Raw genomic sequence first — 26,315 nt, 5'->3', positions numbered from 1 at the left:
CTTGTGGGAGCTTCATCAACCACTTCTTGTTCCCTTGCTTGATGCTTTTTATTTATTTTTAGTTGCTAAAATGTTACCTTTTTTTCGTAAGTTTGTAGAAAGGATGTGATGTTTCCCACTCGTCTGTTGGTACTTGAAATGTATCCTATCAGAAACATGGTTAAGTTCGGTAAGACATACATTCATGGGGGATAGGTTCCAATTATTGACTACATGGAGACTTTTGCACTTGTTGTAAAGATGAACTCTGTCCACCTCACACTTGTTCTAGCGCATCATTGTTTCATCTTATGAACATGGAGAGTGCATTTCCTTATGAGCATATTTAAGGAGATTTACATGGAGCAGCTATAGGCATACATTCATGGGGGACAGGTTCCAATTATTGACTACATGGAGACTTTTGCACTTGTTGTAAAGAAAACTCCATCCACCTCACACTTGTTCTAGTACATCATTGTTTTATCTTATGAACGTGGAGAGTGCATTTCCTCATGGGCATATTTAAGGAGATTTACATGGAGCAGCTATAGGGATTTGCATTGGATTCCTCCATGGTAAATATCTATTTGTTGATTGACACATATTTTTAAACTTTGCCATGTATCCCATATAAAGAAGTACAATTATATTTAATTACTGAATCCAAAATATTATATATATTCGAATCATATTGGTTAAACATTATTTATTATATAAATATGATACCTTACATTTTAATAATTTTCACTTTACTATCCGTCCTAATCATTATCCAAATCCCATTAACTACTTACTAATACTAAACTAACTCTAACTCTAACCACTAAAACACTCCTCATGATAAACATACTTAAAATCACTAAATCCTAATTACGTAATAACCATCTTACTAACTTTATTATTATTATTTTTATATATCAATGTAAACTAATAAAATTTACCCCAACCACTTAATAATACACTTGCTGACCTAACGATAACTTCCTACATTGCAGACCCTTCTCCCAAGCATAAGGCACCCCCTTTCCTAAGTCATGTGACCCTGCCCAGCTTGAATGCATCTAATGTATGGGGCCCCACCCGACTTGATTGTTGGCGGCCTGTCATGATGGGTCTAAGGATGTTTGTCTAGGGAGGGGGAAAGACCTTGTCAAAGTACAAGCCCCCTTTTTTCCACGCCCAACGTCCCCCTTTGCTCTTTTCCCTATGCCATGCATTGGGGTGAATGTGTGCCTGAGGTACGAGGTGGAAAGGAGTCCCCTCAATGCACGTGATTGGCTTTATTTCATTGAAGGTGGTGTGGTCAGCCCATTGCAGATGTTGATAGGTTTAAGGTTTGTCCATTTTTTTGCTTTATTACATGTGTTAGGTTGGGTGAGGTGGCCGCTCCCTAGGATAGTGTATAGTTTTAAGACATATTATCAGTATTCCTTTTGCTGACATGTACCTGGTCCCCTTTGGATTTCGATGGCCATTTTAGTGATGGTATAATACTATTATAAATGTGGTTCTTTTATCAACATAGGTCTGCATTTTCAAAGGGAGGTTTCCTAGGTATTATGAATAAGTAAAATTAAGGAAGTGTCACATATATGTTCAGTGTCTCTATCATTATATTTTAAATATGTTTAGGATATTATTACTTTATTGTTTTGACTTGGTTTAGAAGTTTTACTTTATAGGGACCCTATAGGGAAGATTCCAAGGAATATCTCTAGGATTAAAATACTGTTCTGTAATTGGGAGGGTAAATATTTCCTCTCCCATACAAATTCTGGAGAGTAAAAGTGCATCTACAGCAAGGTTTCACTATGAATCTTATGCATTTTCCTGCCTTCTCACTTAAGAGACCATGACTAAGGATTTGGTGCTAGTCTGATTTGTAATCTCTAATAGTCTCAATTGCATGTTTTGATATTATGCTTTGCATCTATCTAATCTACATGATTATTAATATTTACAAAATCAAAAGTCTAGCACAAAGGATGCAATTGCACAAGAGCAAATATATACTTCCCACTGTTGCAAAAATTCCATATGAGATTTCTCATTAACTTGAAACATAGTGAAATATCTCTCATACCTACATATGGCTATTGTAACACACGAATTTTCTTGCCATTGTATTAAATACATAACATATAATCTTACAATGCAATCACTTTAAGTTTTGAATTGAATTAGCTATAACAGTAATTTTCACCCACACAAGCAAACTATGCAATATATTTATTGTTTGATTCATAAGTCTACATGAGAAGAAATATCCCATTTACATAACTTCTACATGGACTTCATAACAATGGTTATTCCTTCTCATGTAACTATTTCTTTCCTTCATATACAACCATGGAAATGATACAATCTTTCTCTTACAATGCCAACTATATGCATAGCATCAAATCTCAATTTACACATTCTCATTAATATACAATAGGGTGTAAATTCTTCTCATATTACATAGAACAACAATGGAGATTTTGCCATCACAACGCATTACAAAATGACATGGGAAGGATTGATTCCTTCAACTAAATGATGCATCAGCACAACACTTGATTCTTCAACAATGCCAAGGGGATAACCCTAACTTCTTCTTAGACCCCATGCCGACAAACCTGCAAAAAAAACATAAAACCAAGAACCATGGAGGCTCACCTCCCATCCTAGGCTTCTAAGAAGCCACCCACCGAATGAGGGGAAACAAGGCTCAAACGGGTTACACTCAAGCACCAACAATGCATACAACATAATATTACAACACATATAAACTCCCTCCCAAAGTTTAACACAATTGACTCTTTATTGGAATCATGAGACATGGGTGAAGGTGAGCTCTCCAAAGAGGAGAATGTCATAGCCTTACAAGTATATATATTTGCAATTGCATCATGCCCTTTCGAGGCCATCAAATTCATCCTCCTCAATACACCAATACACTTATACCTCCCATAGCACAAAACAAGGCATATGGCTTCAATGAAGCCCATACTCCATTAACAACTAAACCCTCTCCAAGAGGAGAATTTTTCAACTTCATTGTTGAGCCCAACTAACCCCTCCACCCAAGGCTTCTCTTCCCTCCCAAGGGTGAGTGAAGCTTTCACACCCATAAACATTCATACACACAAAAACAAGGAAAATTTGCAAGACAAATCCATCACAAACAATGATACATACCAACAATCTCAACACAAACACATTACATGAATTTTAACACAAAATGAGCAAGAACAACATCGTTGAGCAAATGCAATGAGAGCCATAGCATGGGCACCAACCTTGGTCCAAGCTACAAGCAAATGGAAATTGTTGAAGAGCCTTCTCCTTAGTCCTTTCCCCTTTCCAAACCCTAATTGTCTCTAAACTTAGAGAGTGGGTGAACACTCCACTAGTTTGTCCAAGTCCACTAAAAAGGCTCTTCCACTAACTCATTTTGGCAAAAATATCAAGCCACTATCTCTTACAACTTTGTCCCTACCAATTTTGCTACTTTTGACTAAGTAGAAAGATGGGGATAAACTCATAGAACAACTCATATTTCGAATTGGTGGGAGAATGCATTGGTTAAGGGGTCCCCTAGGCTAGCTAAGCACTAAAATGGTCTAATTTAGGCCCCTAACATGTTATGCTAACATATGGATGGCTTATTTTCACAAAAATGGCACCTTGGGACCACTTATTGACTCTCCAAAATCCTTTTGAAGTTTGAATTCGAACTTCCCTTGATGGTGACCCATCCTATCCTTTCTCCAAGTGGGTTTACTTAATCTTTGAAAGGCAATTAGTTTAAGGTTAAGTGCAACCATGACTAAAATCCTAGGTGACATGTCATCAACACATAAACAATTTACAAGTGTCAAGTGACACATTAAAATACATTACACATCACCATGCCATGTCCCTAATGTATTAATGAAATTAAATTTATCACACACATGCAAACTTAAATTTACGAAATAAACACATCACAACGAGACTTTGAATCTTCCAAAGATTCGCCTTGGCTAAACTATGTCCACATAAGTTTGGACCTTGTTTTTTCAGTTAATTTTTCCATGGTTCAATTTCTTGCACACTAAACCAAAACATTAGTAGCCCAATGAAAAATCATATAAAATACATGTATATAGGTGCATGACAATTTCTTATTGAATAATTTACATTAACACACTCAATCATCATTATTAACTTTTGTTTCGTAAACATTTCATATAAAGCATTTAAAACATTAAGATATTAAAATCTGCATATCACATTAATACTTAATCACATGATCAAATTAACATTCTGAACCACATCATAATCCAATTCCTAACATAATGGTGAAATACATAATCTATATTTGTTAAATCATCCAACATAAAATTTAGGTCCTAATACATATCATAGGTGAAAATCACCAAGATCAATACCAAAATCAAGTAGATATTATGAGTCATAGTTCATCAAAATCTCGAATAAATGTCAAAGTATCAAGTCCCGAGTGTCAAAATGCAAATAAGATTACTATGCTATGAGGGGTCGAGGTGAGGCCTCACATCTTCCCCCCTAGACATGAACCTCCTCCTAGAGTTCATCTAAAAGGTATGGGTACCGAGATTTGATCTATGCTACATCCTCCCACGAAGTCATGACTTCATCGTAGCAACCCCACTGGACTCTAACCTAGTCTAGCTCTCTGCCTCGTAGTGTGAGGGTCCGTTGGGCCAAAATGCGAATGGGCTCCAACGCTATCTGTCCGTTTGATTCCACCTGCAGAACATCCCAATCTATGATGTGAGGTTCATCATAAATATGTTTTCGCAATACTGAAACATGAAGTACATTGTGGATGCACGACAGGCTAAGTGGCAGGGCTAGACGATAAGCAACTGGTCCTATCCACTCCAAAATCTCAAAAGAACCCACAAAGCGAGGTGCTAACTTAGAGCTTTTTTTATAACGGATTGGGCTCTTATGTGGTCGCACTCTCAAGAAGACTATCACCAACCATGTACTCTCTATCTACCCTCTTCGCATCCGCATACTTCTTCTGCCTATCTTGGGCTTCTCTAAGATGTTGTCTAATTAGAATCACCTGTTGCTCCATATCCTTGACTAACTAAGGCCCGATAGGTACCCTATCCTCAATCCTATCCTAGCTCAGGGGTGTTTTGCAGGACCTTCCATACAAGGCTTGATAGTGTGGCATGCCTATAGAAGTATGATGCCCATTGTTATAGGCAAATTCGGCAAGATGTAGGTATTCCTCCCATTTAGATTGGTGGTCCATCACATACATTCGTAACATATCCTCTAGGATCTAGTTAACTCTCTCTGTTTGTCCATCTGTCTGAGGATGAGATGTCGTGCTAAAGTTGAGCTTAGTGCCTAATGATGACTACAATTCCCTCCAAAAGGATGATGTAAATAAGGAGTCTTTATTTGAGATGATCTTATGAGGAATGCCATGGAGTCTGACAATGTCTCGCAAGAACACCTGGGCAACTGCGGGTGCTGTGAAGGTAGTACAAACGGGTGAAAAATGGGCAACTTTGGTCAAGGTGTCAACTGTTACCATGATGGCATCGTGACGACGAGAAGACATCGAAAGACCAACAATGAAATCCATGGAGATAGTGTCCCACTTCCACTTAGGTATCTCATGTGGTTGCAAGAGTCCACTTGGATGTTCGTGCTCTGCCTTAACTCTTTGACATTCTAGACATTTGGCCACGATGTTGGCAATTTGCATTCTCATACCCAACCAATGATATAACTGTCTCAAATCAGCATGAAGCTTCTTAACACTCGGATGTGTTGTATAGGGTGCTCAATTGGCTTCCAAAACAATGAACTCACGCAAGTCATCAGTGGAGGGTACATAAGTGTGCCCTTTATGGCGTAGTAATCCATCAGAATCTGACGAGAAATCGGAAAATTTACCCTCAAGGGGTTTCTAAGAGTGGATCAACTGACAGACTTCTGCATAAAATACATCTTCGAGCAGGTGGTGTAATATGTGCTCTCTCAAATCTATCTCAATGGTCATAGAAGATAGCTCGTGACGCCTCCTACTCAAGGCATCTGCAACTACATTCTCCTTGCCTTTTATCTAATGTATATCAAAACCATACTCACATAAGAATTCCATCCATCTCCTTTGTCGGGCATTAAGATACGGCTGCGTGAAAATATATTGCAGACTTTGGTGATTTGAATGAAGCTCAAAGTGATGACCTAGGAGAAAGTGGAGCCATTGTGTCAAGGCATGAACTACTACTCCAAGCTCTAAATCATGGGTAGGATAATTGAGCTGGTGAGTCTTAAGTTTCCTAGACTTGTAAGCTATGGCCTGACCATTCTACATAAGGATGACTCCAATCCCATCCAATGAGGCATCTATGCATACTACAAAATCTAATGAAGGATCGAGTACTACTAGGATTGTTGCGCTAGTGAGTGCCCTCTTGAGTTCTTGGAAGGCCTTCTCGCACTTTTTTGTCCATTCGAACTTCTTCCCTTTCCTCTAAAGGGATGTGAAGGGATGAGCTATCCTAGAGAATCCTGTCACAAATTGCCTATAATATCTTGTCAATCCCATGAAACTTCTAACGTCTATAACATTTGTCGGTGCTGGCCAATCTAGGGTGGGTTGGATCTTGGATGGATCCACTGAAATCCCTTCTCCTGATATCACATGACCTAAGTAGTGCACTTCTCGTTTGAAAAAGGCACACTTAGACAAACTACTATATAATTGATTCTCGCTTAGTTGCTACAAAACTTGTTTGAGGTGCTCTTCGAGTTCCTCCTCATCTTGGGAGTATATCAATATGTCATCTAGGAACACTACGACAAATTTATCCAAGAATGTGCGAAATACCCCATTCACGAGGCTCATAAATACAATTGGAGCATTCGTGAGGCCAAAGGGTACCACCACGAACTCATAATGGCCATACCTTGTGCGAAATGCAGTCTTATGAATGTCACTCTCCACAATCTGTAACTGATGGTACCCGGATTTCAAATCTATCTTGTAGAATACTCGGGCACCCTGCAATTGATCAAATAGGTCATCAATTCTGGGAATTGGGTAGCGATTCTTGATGGTTACCTTATTCAATTGTTGGTAATCAATGCACAATCTAAGTGACCCATCTTTCTTCTTCACAAAGATCACTGGTGCACCTCAAGGTGACACACTTGGACAAATATGTCCTTTCTCCAAGAGTTCTAGTTGGATCTTAAGTTTGCTAAGCTCATGTGTAGTCATCCTGTAAGGAGATCTAGAGATAGGCTCAGCCCTCAACACGAGATCTATGTGGAAGTTAATTGCCCTAGGTGGTAGCATACTCGGAAGCTTTGATGGAAAGACGTCTGCAAATTCTTGCAATATTGGATAATCATCTAGAGAAGGTTCCCTCCCGTCTTCTTCCTCCCTATCATTGATAGTTATTGCAAACAACTGACATCCCTTTCACAGACACCGCTTAAGTTGCATGCCATATATCACACAAAGAGACACTGGCCTTTTCCCCCCGAAATTACCATAGGAGTACCATGATCATCTAAACACTCAACTTTCTTCTGTTTGCAATCCATCTTGGCGATGTGGGCACATAGCCAATCCATGCCAAGGACTGCATCGGAGGATCCTAGGGAGTGATACGTAGCTCTAAGGTCATGATCATGTCTCCAGTTTGAATCTAACAATCATGAATAAAAGAACTAACACACACCCTAGCCCCTAAGACCAATTCAACTTCCCAATTTACATCTTGTCTAGCTGCCAGTAGCCCGCAACACTCCACTAGAAAAGGAGATATAAAAGAATCGGTGGCTCTGAAATCAAATAATATAGTAACACTAGTGCTTTTGATTATACCTGAGACCTCAATAACTGTGGCCTGATGCTTAGATGGTGATTGCAAATACTCTGTGGGACCTACCCATGTCTCCCACTGTAGGCTCTGAAGTGGCCCCCTGCTAACTACTGGTTGTTGGTCCTTGTGGACACTCTCTAGCTATGTGGCCCATACCACTGCAAGTATAACTTGGTCCACGAGTTTGAATTTGAACACCCTTTGGGCCTGTGGCCTAGATTGCTATTGACCCCCTGTCCTATTGGATCCACTATAACCACCCCTGAAGGACTGTTGAGCCCTAGCTGTTTGTGCATAAGGAGTCTGTGGCCTACGGTCTCGCTTGGAACCCTATGACTGCCATTGCTTGGGCTTAGAGCCTTGATAACCCCTTAGAGGACCCCACTGAGTGACTTTGATTACCCTTCCATGAGGGTTTCTACTATCTTGAATACTGGGAGGAATTTCGTTTATGAGACTGATCCCGAGAATCCTGTTTGTTACGGAGATCTTCTGCCTCCTTGAAGGTGCCAAGAAAGGCTAGCCGTATTGAATTCTGAAGGGATAATTTAAGACCCTTGGTGAGTTGATAGATCCAAAGCTTGTCCTCCTTCATGTACTCGACATAAGGAGCCCTAGAAATCTGCTCTCATACTGTGCCACTGTAAGGCCCCTCTGCTGGAGGTCATGAAACTCCTCAATCTGACTCTGTTTGAAATGCTTTGAAAGATACCCATCTCTCAATCTGGCCACAAATGCCTCCCATGTAAGAGTGTCTATCCTCACACCACCTATGGCCTCTTCTTGTTTCCACCAGTTGGAAGCATTATCTCGTAATAGGTGTATGCAAAATCGTGCCTTAGATTGCTCCCATAAAGTCGCAAACCAAAGCACCTCTCTAAGCTTTGTAACCATGCCTGTGCCTGTGTACCATTTGTGGTTCCAGTAAAAATAGGTAGTTGGAGTCGTATTAACTCCCTAATCTCATCCCCTATATCTTTGGGGGCTCTCACAACTGTCGGTGTCTATAATCAGTGGTGGCTCAATCTGGTGAACCGAGGCCTCATGATCCCCTTGTCCCTCTGCATCTCTAGGTGGAGGGCTTCAACTTCTTTCCCTGTCCTCTACTTTGTGTCCCCCTATTTCATGTTGTTCGGACTGTGGTATTACGGGTGGCAAACTCTAGATTTTGGATATCCAACAGTAGATTTTGGATATCTTCACCAAACTATAGAAAACAATTCGCCAAACTGTCCCTAGAAATTAATTCTTTCATTTATGAGCTTTGTTGGGGTTGCAGGTGGCTATTCCTTGGGGTTAGGGATACCTCGTTCTTTATCTTCACACTTCTTGGGGAAGTGTTTCCATTTTCTTTTTTGGGGGCTGTTTCTTTATGAGGGGAACCATTTGTTCATGGGTACTTATATGGCTACATATTTCGCAAGATCTTTTTTTCACGGTTCACCCACCTAAGCTATGCTTGGTGGGGGTGCTGGAAGGCGAGGCAGGTGTTGGTGTAGGTTGTATGTCATTTTATAAATTTATTGGTTTTTTGTGTGTTTTCTCACGCCTAGTTTTAGCTTGCTTTGCCTTGTCTTCGAATGAGTTGTGTGTGATTTATCGTCCCTTGCACAAATTACCTTTTTCTCGTTTAGAGATTCTGAAGTTAACTTTATATTGGCTGTATTTGCAACTCCGTTTCCCATTTAATAGAAATGTACTCACCACTTAAATTCAATGCATCCTCAGTATCTTGATTTATGGGATAGCATTATTCTTCCATTTTGGTTTCTGGAACATTGATAAGAATAGTGTTTTTGTGGCTAATGCTAGTACACTAGATCTTGGTTATTTATTTTTCCTTGAAATCTAGCATTAATATAATGCCCCCTACTGGGACTGGACTTGATTTACCCTAAGATTCCCGACTAGGCTTTGGAGTGCACTCAGAATCAGCAGTTTAATTAGTCTCTGTAATGTTCGCTTCTAGGAAGCTGCCAATTCCAATTGATTAACACACATTAATATGCATTTAAATCTGATTAAATTAATAAACAATTAATGATTCACAATACATTTGACAGTTAACATACTTAAGGCCCAGTTACATACTTCTTTCCTAATTAGCAACCCTAAGGAGGGTGGAGAATTACTTGTCATAAGGTGCTTGGAAACCAATCTTCAAGTAGGCTCCCCCAAGGTTTTAGGACCCCATTTTTAACCCATCTCTACCTTGTGAGGAATCACTCTACCTCTCAACAAAATCAACCACTCCTCAGAAGGGGCAATGGTGAGTGACCAAGGAATAGGCTATGAACATACCAATATCCCATATACATATATGTGTGTGTGTTTGTATACAGAATTCTGATTTCACTATTATTAATAGATGTAAATGCTACAGCATATATATTAGACCGTAGATCAGCCATTTATTCCTAATAGTATTCAGATGTAATACTCTGTGAATCAGTATTTCACTCAGATAAGTTATGGGATAATTTTCCGTCACATGGTGCTTTCCAGCCATATAATACGATTCATTTCCTTTGATAAGCACCAACTATAATAATAATTCTGATCCTTTCCATGATCTCATCCCTTCCCCCAATGACTGAATTCAATTTCGATATAAATGTCTTGTAATACTGATGGGTTGCATGCTTTGGAAGTGAAGAAATGTCTCTTTCTCTTAAATGCCTCCTACATAGACAAGGATCTTCCTATCCTTAACTGCTGTTAACATAATTGCTTCTATTTTAATAAGTTCTGTTCTATATCCCTTGCTTCCTCCTTTACCATTTAGTAATTATTATTGTATGCTTAGTTGCACCTCTTTGAAAAGGGTTTACTATTGTTTCAAAAGGCATAGAGTCCTCTTAGCAACCAGTTATCATTAATGAGTCTCTCTTTAATTATAGTTTCGTCAAACTGCCAATATTTTGTTGTCTTATTTCAAAGTCATTTGAATGTATGTTCCCACCCATCTTTATTAACTTCCTGTTGAGCAATTATTCATTAATCTCTTTCTCAGACAATAATAAATGATTCTTGCTTCTATTGATTTGTTCAATTAATCATGTCTTTCTATTACCACTTCATTGATGCCTTTGACCTGTGCAAGAGTGATGATTATTTCTAATATGATTGCTGACCTGCAATTCTGTTTCTTGATATATTTTCCATTCTTAATAGCTCAATGGCTAATAAATCAACAGTGGATGAAAGTAACTGCTCCTAATAATGGATTATGCTCAACAATTAAATACACTTGATGCATACCATCTTGGATAACTGATATTCATGATGGTGCTGAAGCCTGAGAGTATTGTTAAAGCTGTTTCAAATGTTCTCTCTTGCATATGCCTCTAACAAGCTTGGTCTTTCTCAACCAATACTTTGCAGTACATGGGGAATTGTTTGTGTCTTACTCTGATTTTGCCGAGTATATATGTCTCTGTGGAAGGAATTTATCGGCGAGATTCTTAATGCACCGCCGTGTTTATTACTTGTTTTTATAGTTATTATTTTTAGCATTACAAATCCAAATCTTTCATTCAGATTTGTCTTTGTAGGAGACCTGAAGAATTTGAATGGTTTCAAATAACTAGCTTTGTGATTTGATTGGGACATGACAACTAACACAGGAAATCTGATCAATTTGTTGTATATAAGGAAAATGGATGTCAATGGTATGCCTTTGTAAATTCAGTAGAAGTGCAGCTACAATGGTTCAAATAGATCATTTATAACAAAATAACTTACAAGACTTCAAAAAAAATCAAAACAAATCCAGAAGACTTCATGATTGATTATCAGAAAACTCATTTCTATATGTGAATCAGATGGCAAACAATACGTTTTAAGAAGATTATCCAAGAATTTGTTGATATTTCTTGTCTTGGTTCATGGCGAACAATAGATGTTCACTGTAATAAATATACTCATGGTACTTAATAGTGAATCCATCTCTGACAATGTTGTAATTATTGTGACTATATATTGTTGGAATTTGTGCTTGCTTACTGAATTGTTAATAAACTGATATACTATTGCACATTTAGATATCTTTTAGATAACAGCTTCTATATTTCTCATAATTTATTGTTGTGTTGCTAAATCAGGGATATGCATTGATTGAGTATGAAACTTACAATGAAGCTCAAGCTGCAATAGCAAATCTGAATGGCGCAGAATTACTGACTCAAACAATATCTGTTGATTGGGCATTCAGCAATGGGCCATTTCGACGCAGGAATATCCGGAGGAGGTATGCAATGTCTACTTTTCTTTGTAGCCACTCACTAGCAAGAGAAATGCAATAGAGCTAAGGATTTTGTATTCATTAAATTTTTCAGGTCACCCCGTGGACACCGTTCAAGGAGTCCTGTCAGAAAAAGATACTGAGTTATGTTATATTATGTAATGATTTCATAAAGCAGCTGGAAGTTATGTTGACTCATAATCATTTACAAGCATGGTTGGCAGATTTGGATTGTAATATTTATATATTACATGCATATAATTGCATATTAGAAATCACTGTCATGACAGTTCATTTACAACGTTTATCTATTTTTGGGCTGGCAACTCCTTTATTGATGTGTAAGGGTATTGCAATGACATTTATTCATGTGTATTTACATATTTGAAAACAGTTTTGTTTGCTTTGTTATGTACAAGATCTCTAATTTTTTTAATTTTGAAGATCCTTTTTAGAAATCAATGCTTTTTTCAGATATGCATTGACACAGAGATAGTAATTTGTAGGTAGCAGTTATTAACAGCAATAAAGTTGAAAACCATATATTTTTTGACAAGTAGAAGATAATTTCCATAGCAAGTCAAATTGTTCATTTATTCCAAGTGTTCCATTTATTCTCATGAGAGATGGATTCATGTTGAATCACTACTCATGAAGCATGGGTCAATGAGTTTTGACTCAAAATCACACAGTTAAATCCTGATAGCAATATCACAATTTGACTTGCTGTGGAAATTATCTCCTACTTATCAATTGATGAGCTTAAGGGGCTTTCTAAATGAATGGTTCACAAGGTACAACACTTGGCGAAGGTTTTGCAAATGGGGTTGCAAGCTTTGGGTTTAACCGTGGAGGAAACTCCATAGTTAAGCGCGCTCAAGCTGGAGTAGTACTAGGATGGATGACCTCCCGGGAAGTCTCATTGCTTCACCCTTGTGAGCATCACCTAGATCCAATGAGTGCTAAGTGTTCCATTTATTCTCATGAGAGATGGATTCATGTTGAACCACTACTCATGAAGCATGGGTCAATGAGTTTGACTCAAAATCACACAGTTAAACCCTGATAGCAATATCACAACATATTTTTTCTTTCGTTTGGAATAGAATATTGTCTTTTCTAATTGGTAGATTACCTTGGTTGTATGCTTAAATGATCTTGGACCCAAACTTGTTGGGGAATAAAAAAGGCTTTATTAATTATTATTATTATTATTCAATAAAAAATTGTTTTCACATTAAACTGTGTAGCTTGAGATGGTGTGAGATGCAGTCTTGACAAAATGCTCAAATTTAATGTCAGAATTGAATCTCAAATATGATAATTGAACTTGAAAACTTCCAAAGCAACCAACATGTAATACTAAAAACAGTGTAGAACACTACTACATCCAACATCCACAAAGTTTATCTCAAGACACCAAGTTTTTTGGTAGAATACTGTTGGAAGCATGAATATTGATGATATTCATATGGGGGAGTATTGTAGAAACATGATTAGATTATTATCATGATGATATGTTACATTCATGACTGTGTTTGTCATTGATATCAACATAGCAGTTTTTTATAGTATCTGATAGAAGAACAGTGGAAATATTTAGTTGGTATGGACAAATCGTTGAGTAGTTTCAGTAGCAAGGTTAAAGAGAGATTATACTATGTGTCTAGTATACAAAGGTAACCTCGGAAGCATAAGATATTAAGTCTGGAAGAAGTCATGCAAGTTTCGGTGAAGACTGTTCTGACATAAAGTTTACAGAGACATGTTTTGGTAAACTTGTTATATCTCTTAGCAAAGTTATTATTCTAAGAAGCTAAAGTTACAGATGTGAAAAAGACATGCTGGTGATGACGTGGTTAAGCTCGCTCGTCATAATGTTACGTACACGGAAAGTTATTCATGTTGCAAGGCGAAAAATTATTGTTATTGCTAAGTGTAGCGTGTTCTTAATGTGGTCCTATAATAATTAATTGAGAAGCTGTAACAACTAACTCAGGGAATTATTTTATGGATTCAGTATAAAGGAAGGACATTTTCCTTTATCTTAGATGTGACATATGAGATGATTGTAAGCAACATGAAGAGTGAAATGCGAAGTTGAGTAGAGTAGAGTGGAAGTGAAGGAAACTTCATTGCCGATGTTTTATTGTATGATCCAAAATTTGATACTTGGATTTGAGGTTCGTGACTTGGTCTACAAGGTCTGACAATGATTGGTCCAGTTGATAGGACAAAGGAGGGAAGTTGACGTACAATATACAATTATTTTGCAAGGAATAGTTGAGAGATCAGTTGGACAGTGAATTTAGTGGTCTTGCCCCAGAAGTTGTTTGGACAGTGGGTCCTTCTATCTTCTACAACTCTTAACAAAGTTGGAATCTCCTAATAGGGATTCAAAGTCTCCTAACAAAGACTCTTATGTACTAAATATTGTAATAGACTCCTAACAAGGTCCATCCTCTAACAATGAATATTTATATTAGTACATCATCTTGTGGACATCATGCCCATCAGGGTTTTCCCTCTAATCAAGGGTTTCCCTAGTTAATATGTTTGGTGTAATTGTCTATGTGCATCTTGTTATGGTTGCTATTTACTTTGGTTGAATGGATAAGATTATTTAAGGATAATAAGCGGTTTAATTATTGGATAACTTATTCAGCCCCATGCTCGAAATTTAGGGCAAAAGATGACTACATTTTTTTTTTTTGAAAGGTAATTCTTAAGAATTCTCTCACAAGGGCTATACATTGTCAACTAGGTTAGTGATTGACCAAGACTACAAAATATCTGATATTCATCTTCATAGGGTTGTGACATACTTACCATACTTAACTGAAGTGACCCTTGCTAGGTAGAATGAAGGTTCATCTCTACTTTGCTTCAGAAAGTAGGGAAATAGTTTTATAGATACATCATCATGGTTATATGAAAAATCAATCTCCTCTATGCTCTCGAGTTACTATATATATAAGGTTTAACTAGCTATCAAGTCATGGCGTTCACTCAATATGAACTTGACCTTGCATCAAGGGTAGGGTTTCAATGAAGGGGTACTCTTACTTAAGATGTGAATGAATATATGTCATGCTTATGGTGTTGCAACATGTTATCAAATCCCTAACCAAAGCGGTCCATACTAAGTTGGTCAAAGGTGCATCATGAACGGTATCCAAAGTTAGAGGAGACTTTCGGTGGTTACTACCCTATTAAAAAAGAAAATCCCATTCTTCAAGTTTTTTTTTCACTATTAGCATACATAGATAGCCATAGATGTATTCATGCATATAAACCACACACACACACACACACACACACACAAACATATATGGAACTACACATGATACTTAAGCTACTCCATCGATAAAATATTTACTAGATAATCCACCTCTAACTAACTATCCACGTCTTCAAATGACCAACTATCATCCAACTCCCTTTTACTAATACTCACTTTTAAATCTAATCACCTTGACTATTAGGGTTATTTTAATTTCCACGCTATCCATCATTTGATCTCCCATTTACTAACCAAATTCTAAAACATGGTCCATTAACTAAATGAATTTATCAACTAACCATTTGAAGTACCTACTATTCATTTGATGCTTTGTAATGACTAGGTTCAATTCTATTAACTATCAAATATCTCCAAACAAATCTATAAACTAATTCCTACCATCTCCTAAGTTAAATTACTAAATTGTTGTTAGTCTCAGATTCTATAACTTAACTATTAGTTAACAACTATCTTTACCCCACTTTCGAGGGACCTCTAACCCACTGATTTATGATCATATTTCATATAGATGTCCAACACACAATCCTTCTTTTATATTGAAAGTTACCTAGATCTATGTAGACTATAATTACGCGATACACACACACACACACACACACACACACACACACACACACACACACTTACTTAATCACATGATATAAGTATATTTATATTAATCTACATATATGTTATCACTATATTATAACACTCATATAGCAAATCACATCTAAGATATACTTATTATACATGTCATACATTGCATCATAATATACTTGCCTATAATACCTCAACCCTTAACTACAATACTACTAACCTTTACTTTCTACTAACTATCTTTATTAATTTGGTTAGATAAAGAACTAATTATAACTTACTCCAACTAAATTAATACTAAAATTCTATGTTATGCTTAATGCATTTTGTTGTTGTCCCTAACTAGTCTACTTACTAAATACTCTATACTTACTACTTATCATACAAATTTTCCCACAAACACATTTCCTAACTCTACTTACTTACATCTAAAAATATTCAATACTTTTAACACCAAACAACATCCTATCTAAAACTATTAGCATTAACTAATCTAACTTTTACTAGTATACCCAAGACCCCACTTTCCTATATCCCTTAATATTCATTACATTCCAAACATTAAACTGTCTAATTACCACCTCCTAACCCCAATTACTACCCTTAACCCCTACTAGGTGACATAATGGAAGATAGGCTTACTTCCTAAAGTGGGACGCCTTCACCATGTTCCCAAGGCGTGAGGAGGAAGGGAAGTCTGACATAAAGTCAGACCAAGGGATAAGTTAAATCCCATCAAATGTTCTAAGGAGTTTAAGGTGCCTAGTCAAGAGTCATTGTCAACATGGAAACCCGCGCCTAGCTACTCCCAAGCATGATGGTGGATTGTTGGGATGGGGACCACTATCCTCCAACCAAATTTGAAGCCCTTTACCTTTTCCAATCACAAAGAAGATGGTTGTGTAAAAAAGGGGAAGAGGATCATAATTATGTCAGAATAAAAGTCCTCAAAGTACCCTTTTTACATGCCCCAAGGTGTATACAAGACAAGTGAGGACGTCTAGGGATGATTATATATTATATATATATGTGTGTGTGTGTGTGTGTGTGTGTGTGTGTGTGAGAGAGAGAGAGAGAGAGAGAGAGAGAGAGAGAGAGAGAGAGAGAGGTGAGGATGTCTAGGGATGATTATATATATATATATATATATATATTTGTTGCTTTGTTTAATGCCATAGGAAGATGGCGCTTTAACTCTCATGGGATTGTTTCAAGGTAAAGTGTTATATATATATATATATATTTGTTTCTTTATCTCAAGGTGATTAGACATATATGTCTCATAGGCAATTGCTTATTTAAATTTGTTTCTAGCTTCATAGGTGGGGATGTCTATTTTATTAGTGTCCTAGGTATATTCCTACTTTATATTATATTGCTTTGTAATTGGGAGTGAGATATTTTCTCACTTCCCACACCAATTCCAGAGAGTGAAAAACTCTCTCCCAACCTATAATCTATTTTGACATAACATCTCCCTTAGGATATATTTGTCCTAGTATTAATTAGAATTATCTTCTCTATGCAATTATGTTATTGTGAGTCCAGACTTGGCATTAATTTGATGTTATTTTGATATTTCAATGTACAATCAAATGAAATGGATCTATTATAAATCACTAGAATGACTACTTAGCATATGAATTTTCTTTAAAACCCCGATCAAGTATGAAACTAATAGGTAAATCTATTCTATCAGCAATGGAACTTGAAAAGATATTTCTTATAGACTAATGGCATCATCTAATTTCTTTAAATGGACAATATTTTGGAAGTGTATTCACTCATGATTCCAAAATGAACAGGATAAAAACAATGCAGATCAACAAATGTTATATCTTATAACATGTGTTTCTTTTATACTCCATTGATAACTATTAAGATTGTCAACCTTCCCATCTCATTGCAACTAAATACATGACCTTGAATTTTTCAATACAATTATATAGGACAATATCCAAATTCCTTAATTTCTTTCATGGATGCATCTCTCACAAAACTGGACCTAAAATGAGGACTCCACTTTTGTAATACAATACACAATGACAAAATTGAAGGTTTCATCTTTACAATGTAATATTCTACAACAGAGGAAGAATCCATCCTTGCAAATGCATTATGATCTAACACACCCCTCCCTTGATACAATGCAATCCATTCCTTGCTACAATAGGAAAAGGACGGAGAGAGATTCTCCATAACATGCACAATGCACAAAGACAAGTTTCCTCCTTCAAGCATGTCTACAAGATGATCATTCCAAGCCTTTTTCCATTGCTCCTTTGAACACAGATCTGCAAATGCATCAAAACAAAACAACAAGTACCATGGGTGCTCTCCACTCAACCATAGGCCTCCAAAGAGACCACCCCCACGCTAGCGAAATAAGGCTCAAACTAGGATTTACATACAGACTTGCAAAAATATATACATTACATCTCAAAGCTTGAACAATCCCATCCCAAGGATAAAACACAATGGTTCACCAATGGAACCATAAACATAGGGAGAAGGTGTGCTTCAAAAATGGAGATTTGCCATATCAAACAATATCTGCAATAAACAATTTTCATGCCCTTTCGGGGCTATCACAAATCAGCAAATTTCATGCCCTTTCGGGGCTTTCTCAAATCATCCTCCAAACCCACTACCATTAGCTATAACCTCCTTGGAACACATAATCCATAAATTTCCTCTTTGCACCATACTTCCCTTATCACCCCCCAACAAGATATGAATGATTATGGCATACAATGGAGCACATACTCCAAGGTTCTCAAATACATTTTCAAGCCCAACTAAGCCCTTCATCTTGGACTTCTTTTCCCTTCCTAAAGGGTGAGTGAAGCCCTCACACCCATAACAACACTCATGCACAAATCATGGAAACTCAAGAAAAACAAAAGAACAATGAAAACCCAAACTCCATGCTCATCACAACACAATACAACACAACAAGCTACAAGATGATATCACATTTTTCTTCTTACAATGGCATTCTGCTTACCTACATACTCATGAATACAATACCAACATTCAATTTCAAAATGAAATCAAACTAACTACATGGTAAAAACACCATTCAAACATTTACATGAATACTACATCACAATATGAACTCGATCCCCTAGATGCTCATGGATGCAGTACCTTTATGCAAGTTTTGAAGAAAAATAATACATGAGCAAGAAGAAACCAACCTTGAATCCTTTTGCAAAGTGGTAATGAATGGTTGTAGAAGAGCTCCTTCCCAAGCTTTCAAACCCTAAGAGTCTCTAAAGTTAATCTTGGTGTACTATTTTTTCCAACAATTAGTATTAGAGCATCAAGTTCTTGAAGATAAAGTTTAACAACTTTGGGAGATCCATGGCAAGCATGTTCAGGAAAGATAGTCCAAAGTTTGATGGAGCAAATTTTGACAATTGGAAGGAAAAGATGAAGACACATCTACTATGTATTGGTCCAGGATATTTAATCTTGACAAAAACGTCAAAGACAATCATTGCTGAAAAAGATTTGGAAACTTGTACTAGGAAGAAAGAGATCTTTTTATGTGCCACATGAGAGCTAGAGAAGCACAATTGACTGCACTTCCTGAAATTGAATACAATCAGGTAAAGTCACTTGTTACTTCACATTTGATTTGGAAAGCTTTGGAAACTAGTTTTGAAGGTGTAATAACCCCAACTGGTTATAAATTCTTCAACCACAAATTCTTTTCTAATTCACTTGTTTGACATTTTGTCAAACACTTTGCAAGCAAACTCTTATACCACTGTAAAATCCTATGCAATTCTGATTTTTATTTCATGATTGCTAACTTGAGAATTTCGTCAAACACTTTAAACACAAGGGATATATATATATATATATATATATATATATATATATATATATATATATATATGGCAGATCTAAAGTCTGATTACTTTCTAAATGCCAAACTTTAATTGATACGCTTGCAAAACTCCAAACAACCAACAACAAATGTTTTGTATTTTTTTGGAAACATAGAGCATTGACTATAAATGAGAAAATATGCATCTATATCAATAAGACATTAGGGCAACAATTTTGATGTAAAAATATGATATAAATTAGATTACAAATGATCTCTAAATTCTTCACATGCCCTAAAATATTCAAATCTATACTCCATGCATTACAAATGAAATAGATAGGAACCTAGGAAACTGCTTAAGGGAATCTGAATTTTTCCTATAGCAAGTTCCTGTAGCAGCAATGACACTGTAATGACGGCACGGTAACAATGTCATTGTAACAACATCATTGTAACAACAGTACTATAGCAACAATACTATAGCAAAGTTACTGTACCAGTGGTATTGTAGCAACAATGTTGTAGCAGAGTTCCTATAGCAATATCCAACTTATTCCTTCTCCACAAGTCTTGCCCTAGGCCACAAATTCGACACAATGAAAAGATTGATTTGTCTTCTCCAACAACCACAACCCTTTGGAAGATATTTCACCACCTCAATTATGCAAATCAATGACAGTGTTCGTTCCCAATGATCAATGTAGCAACTGCAAAAACCCCTTGGCTCCACAAGTTATCTGGAAGAGTAGAAGACAACACATTCGATGCTCAACAATGAGGTTGCCCTCCTTATTTACTCTTTTCCTCCAATAGATGGACCTCCTTCTAGAAGAAATAAAATAATATTTAATTCGTCCTTCTAGTAGATTCTTTTAATTAATTAATTTAACTTTAGTCACTTTTAATTAAATTAATTAAACATAAAGTCACATTTTAATTTTAATTTATTTAATAACTTTATAAGAAATTAATTTAATCAATTTTTCTTTATTTCTCCACTTAGCCTTTGGAGAATGTAAAGGCTAAGAACTCCATTGAGAGGCTAAAAATACGGGGGACATAACAGAAGGTGATGAACATTCTAAGAAATTGAAGCTACAAAATTGGATTTGTGCATTTCAAGATGCTAAAATGATGGAAGATGAATCTATAAGATCATATGTAGGCAAAATATCATAAATCACTACAGGTATTAAATCTCAAGGAAGAACCAAAGAAGATGATGAAGTCATATGGAAGATATTGAAGACCTTAACACTACCATTTAAGTCAATAGTTCAAATGATATAGTTGTTGATATCTTGTACCAAAGATTTCACAAATGAGACATTGCTTGGAAGAACTGAAGCAAGTTAGAATGAGATTAGACAGTCCGGATAATTGACCATAACAGAAACAACTTTCAGTGCCTTGAATATTCGACTTAGTTTATCAAGGAGCACAAGTGCTAGAGGAGACTTTGCTAGCAATAGCAGATCTGGTGAAGACAAAAAGATTGGAGAAGAAGTAGTCCTTCTGGTAAGAAGAGAAAAAGATGGTAAGAAAATCTTTAAATGTTGGACTTGCAATGAATTTGGTCATTATGCATCTAAGTGTCCTAAAAGAGAGAAAAAGTATAAAGAAAATTTCAAACCTAGAAGAGATAGAGAGTGTCTATATGCAAATGAAGAAGATGAATCTGATGAACAAGTAGTAAATGCTAGTGATGATGAAATAAAATTTGTAGCAATCAAAGAAGAATGTCTAGAAAAAGTAGCTTTGGTATCACAAGTTGAAAAGAAATCTTATTGGATAATTGATAGTGGTTTTTCATATCATATGAATGGTGATATGAACAAGTTTGTTAACTTCAATAGTTAGGATGGAGGCATTGTCAGAGTTGGAAATAATGCATCATACTATGTTAAAGGTATTGGATCTATAACTCTTGATGGTAAAACTAACACTGAGGATGTATATTTTGTTGATAGTTTGAAGCACAATCTTCTGAGTGTTGGACAACTAGTGGATAAAGGTTATCAGTTGCAGTTCACAAAAAAGACATGCATGATCTGAGACAAAGATGGAAAGGTAATTGGAATAGGAACTAGATCTACTAGAGGTAATGTATTTTAGTTGAATCCTACTGAAATGAGATGTTTGGTTGCAAAGGTAGATGATGGCATAAGAGATTTTGTCATATAAACTTTGACAACATTTTGAAGACTAGTAGTATGTTTGCAGTTAGAGATTTGCCTAAGATAATAAAACTTTCTAACGCAATTTTCAAGGAGTGTGTTTTGGCAAAGCATAATAGAACTTTCTTTTCCCTGTAAGAAGTTTACTACAACAAAATTGGAGATTGTACAAACAGATATCAATGGTCTTACGAAGACTAAAGGACTCTATGGTGAAAGGTATTTCATGATTTTGATTGATGATTTTTCTAGAATGATGTGGGTTGCATTGCTTAAAGAAAAATCTAAAGCATTTGATAATTTCAAGATATTCAAGAATAGAGTTGAGAATGAATCAGGTGTGAAGATTAAATGTTTAAGGTCAGATAGAGAAGGAGAGTTTACTTCAAATGAGTTTAACATCTTTTTTGAAGCAAATGGAATCAAAAGACAATTACTAGCTCCAAGAACCCTTGAATAGAATGGTATAGCAGAAAGAAGAAACATGTTAGTAACAAAAGCAACAAGAGCTATGTTAGCTGAGAATGATGTATCCAAGATGTTTTGGAGAGAAGTTGTGAATACAATGGTTTACACTATGAACAGAGTACAGGTCAGGAAAAACACAAATAAGACCCCTTATGAACTGTGGTTTGGTCACTCACCTACAGTTAAGTATTTCAAATTTTTTGGCAGTAAGTGTTATATCAAAAGAGATGATGATATTGGTAAGTTTGATGCTAGAAGTGATGAAGGTATGTTTATTGGTTATTCATTGAAAATAAAGACTTATAACCAGAGAACTAAGACTATTATGGGAAGTGCAAATGTGAGAGTTGATGAGAAATTTAGGATACAAGAAAGAATAATTGATTACAATTCAGATGGTGATGTTGTTATTAAACCAAGGAATGATGAAGTATTCCTTGAGACTAGCAATGATTTGCAGAATGAAGGAGAGCCAAGGCAAGAACAAAGCCCAGAACCTTTAGCAGAGCTAAGAATTGAGCTAACAACTCCTACTTCGGGTAAGAATATGACAAGGAATCAACCACCCAAACAGATCATTAGAAGCAGAGATAAAAGTGTGATGCCAAGAATCAAAATCAATGAAGAACTATGTTTGATATCTCAAGTTGAACCTAAGAATGCAAATGAAGCATGTAAAGATGACTATTGGAAGCAAGCTATGAAAGAGGAATTGGATCAGATAGTAAAGAATGAGACATGAGAATTGGTCCCTAGACCAACAGACAAAAATGTGATAGGAACTAAATGGGTATTCAGGAACAAGATGAATGAAAAATGTGATGTTGTAAGGAATAAAACAAGATTGGTATGTCAAGGTTACTCATAGCAAGAAGGAATAGACTATGATGAGACCTATGCTCCTATGGCAAGAATAGAAGCAATAAGGTTATTCTTAGCATATACAACATATAAGAAATTCAAAGTATATCAAATGGATGTCAAGTTAGCATTTCTAAATAGAGAACTTGAAGAAGAGGTATACATTGAACAACCTGAAGGTTGTCCTTTAATAGATGACAATGACATAGTATGCAGATTGAAGAAAGCATTGTATGGCTTGAAGCAAGCATCCAAAACTTGGTAAGGTTGGACAAGCATTTGACAAAGCTTGGATATAGGAAAGGTATGGCAAATAGTAATCTGTATTGGAAAGAAATTGATGATGGATTAATGATCTTGGTAATATTTGTTGATGATATCATAGTTTGAGGAAATGATGATGAAAGTGACAAGTTTGCAGAAGAAATGAAGAAGGAATTTGAAATGAGTATGATAGAAGAAATAAATTTTTTCTAGGATTACAAATCGTGCAGGATAAATGAATCTTTATTTCTTAGACTAAGTACTTGAAGGATTTACTAAAAATGTTTGATTTGGAAGCATGTAAACCTGTTGGAACACCTATGTTAACTAGATACAAATTATCTACAAAGGATGAGACACCTACTGTTGAGCAGAAGAAGTGCAGATCTATGATCAGAGGTTTGCAGTATCTGACTCACACAAGGCCAGATATAGCAAATGCAGCTGGAATTGTTGCTAGATTCCAAACTGATCATAGAGAAACACATTATGCAGCAGTCAAAAAGATATTTAAATACCTAAAAGGAACACCAAAGTTCAGATTGTGGTATGATAAGTCTAATGATTTCACTCTATGTGCTTATATTGATGTTGATTGGGTAGGTAGTATGGATGACAAAAAGAATATCGGTGGTGGAGCCTTCTTTCTTGGAGGAAGATTGGTTTCTTGGCTAAGCAAGAAGTAGTATTGTACCTCACAAAGTACAACAGAAGTAAAATATGTTGTAGCAACAAACAATTGTAATTAAGTTGTTTGGATGAAGCAGATGTTGAAGAATCTAAGGATAGAATTCAGTAAACCTGTTGTCATACATTGTGACAATACAAGCACAATAAATATGTCTAAGAATCCAATGTTGCATTCTAAGACCAAGCACATTTCTATCAAGTATCACATGTTGAGAGAGAAAGTTGCAAAAAAGGAAATTAGATTGGAGTATGTGAGCACTAAAGAGAAGATTACAGATATTTTCACTAAGCCTCTTCCCAAGGAGACTTTTGAGTATTTGTAAGGTATGTTAGGGGTTATGCCCCTTCCTACATTAGAGTAGAAGATGCAAGAATGCATCTATCTAGCGTAACAGAGCACCATTGTTTGTCTGGACTGAATGCTAATGCTTCCTGTATGGGGGAGTATCTGTGATGGACAAAGTCATCAAGGACTCTTGTTGGATATTGTTGCAGAGTTTTGATGGTTGCCGAAACCTTTGACATTGATGTCAATGGGGGAGAAGTTCAGCATGAAAAACAAGCAAGAACAAGAATAACATGTTCAGGAGAAGTTTAATAGCTTGGGAGAATGATTGATGAAGAGGATTTCAAATGAAAGGTTAATAATATTTTGCAGTTGGTATTCTTGGAATTAGATGTTTTTCATCTATGTTTCTATCAATGCCAAAGGGGAGATTGTTGGAAGCATGAATGTTGATGATATTCCTATGGGGGAGTATTGTAGAAACATGATTAGATTATTATCGTGATGATATGTTACATTCATGACTGTGTTTGTTATTGATGTCAACATAGCAGTTTTTTGTGGTATTTGACAGAAGAACAGTGGAAAGATCAAGTTGGTACGAACAGATCGTTGATTACTTTTAGTAGTGAGGTTAAAGGGAGATTATACTATGTGTCTATTATACAAAGGTAACCTTAGAAGCATAATATATCAAGTCTAGAAGAAGTTATGGAAGTTTTGGCGAAGACTATTCTGAGATAGAGTTTACAGAGGCATGTTCTGGTAAACTTGTTATATCTCTTAGCAGAGTTATTATTCTGAGAAGCCAATGTTACAGATATGAAGAAGACATGTTGGCGATGACATGGTTAAACTCGCTCATCATAATGTTACGTGTACGAAAAGTTATTCACGTTGCAAGGCGAAAGATTATTGTTATCGCTAAGTGTAACATGTTCTTAATGTGGTCCTATAATAATTAATTGAGAAGGTGTAACAACCGACTCAAGGAATTATTTTATGGATTCAGTATAAAGGAAGGACATTTTCCTTTATCTTAGATGTGACATATGAGATGATTGTAAGCAACACGAAGAGTGAAATGCAAAGTTGAGTAGAGTGGAGTAGAAGTGAAGGAAACTTCATTTCTAAGGTTTTATTGTGTGATCTAAAGTTTGATACTTGGATCCGAGGTTTGTGACTTGGTCTACAAGGTTTGATAGTGATTGGTTTAGTTGATAGGACAGAGGAAAGAAGTTGAAGTACAATACACACAATTATTCTACAAGGAATGGTTGAGAGATCAGTTGGATAGTGAGTTTAGTGGTCTTGGCCCAAAAGCTGTTTGGATAGTGGATCCTTTTGTCTTCTAAAACTCCTAACAATGTTGGCACAACTCCTAATAGGGTTGGAATCTCCTAATAGGGATTCAAAGTCTCCTAACAGGGACTCTTATGTACTAAATGTTGTAATAGACTCCTAACAAGGTCCATCCTCTAACAAGGAATATTTATATTAGTACATCCTGTTGTGGGCATCATTCCCACTAGGGTTTTCCCTCTGATCAAGGGTTTCCCTAGTTAACATATTTGGTGTAATTTTCTATGTGCATCTTGCTATGGTTGTTGTTTACTTTGGTTGAATGTATAATATTGTTTAAGGATAATAAATGTTTTAATTATTGGATAACTGATTCACCCCTTCAGTTATCTTGGTGGATTATTGTTTCTAACAAACCCTTTTAGAGGGAAAACCCATGATGGGGATGAC

The 26,315-nt window shown here is 36.2% G+C and overlaps 1 protein-coding gene across 2 annotated transcripts in view; it reads left to right on the top strand.

The window, feature by feature from the left end:
- Nucleotides 1-12,507, top strand: part of LOC149540037 (RNA-binding protein Y14-like) — a 71,382-nt gene extending 58,875 nt beyond the window's left edge. For both annotated transcript variants that reach the window (XM_089801227.1, XM_089801228.1), the window contains exons 5-6: nt 11,957-12,102; nt 12,191-12,507. In XM_089801227.1, coding sequence (XP_089657353.1) covers nt 11,957-12,102; nt 12,191-12,239 — 195 coding nt within the window. In that variant the 3' untranslated portion in view covers nt 12,240-12,507. The remainder of the gene's footprint in view (nt 1-11,956; nt 12,103-12,190) is intronic.
- The last annotated feature ends 13,808 nt before the right edge of the window (nt 12,508-26,315 follow it).

Source organism: Cupressus sempervirens, chromosome 9 (genome assembly GCF_028749045.1).
Source record: "Cupressus sempervirens isolate cs-2001-9-10 chromosome 9, ASM2874904v1, whole genome shotgun sequence".
NCBI classification, from domain to species: domain Eukaryota; kingdom Viridiplantae; phylum Streptophyta; class Pinopsida; order Cupressales; family Cupressaceae; genus Cupressus; species Cupressus sempervirens.
Note: the sequence above shows the minus strand (reverse complement) of the source record. Positions and strands in the feature narration are given on the sequence as shown.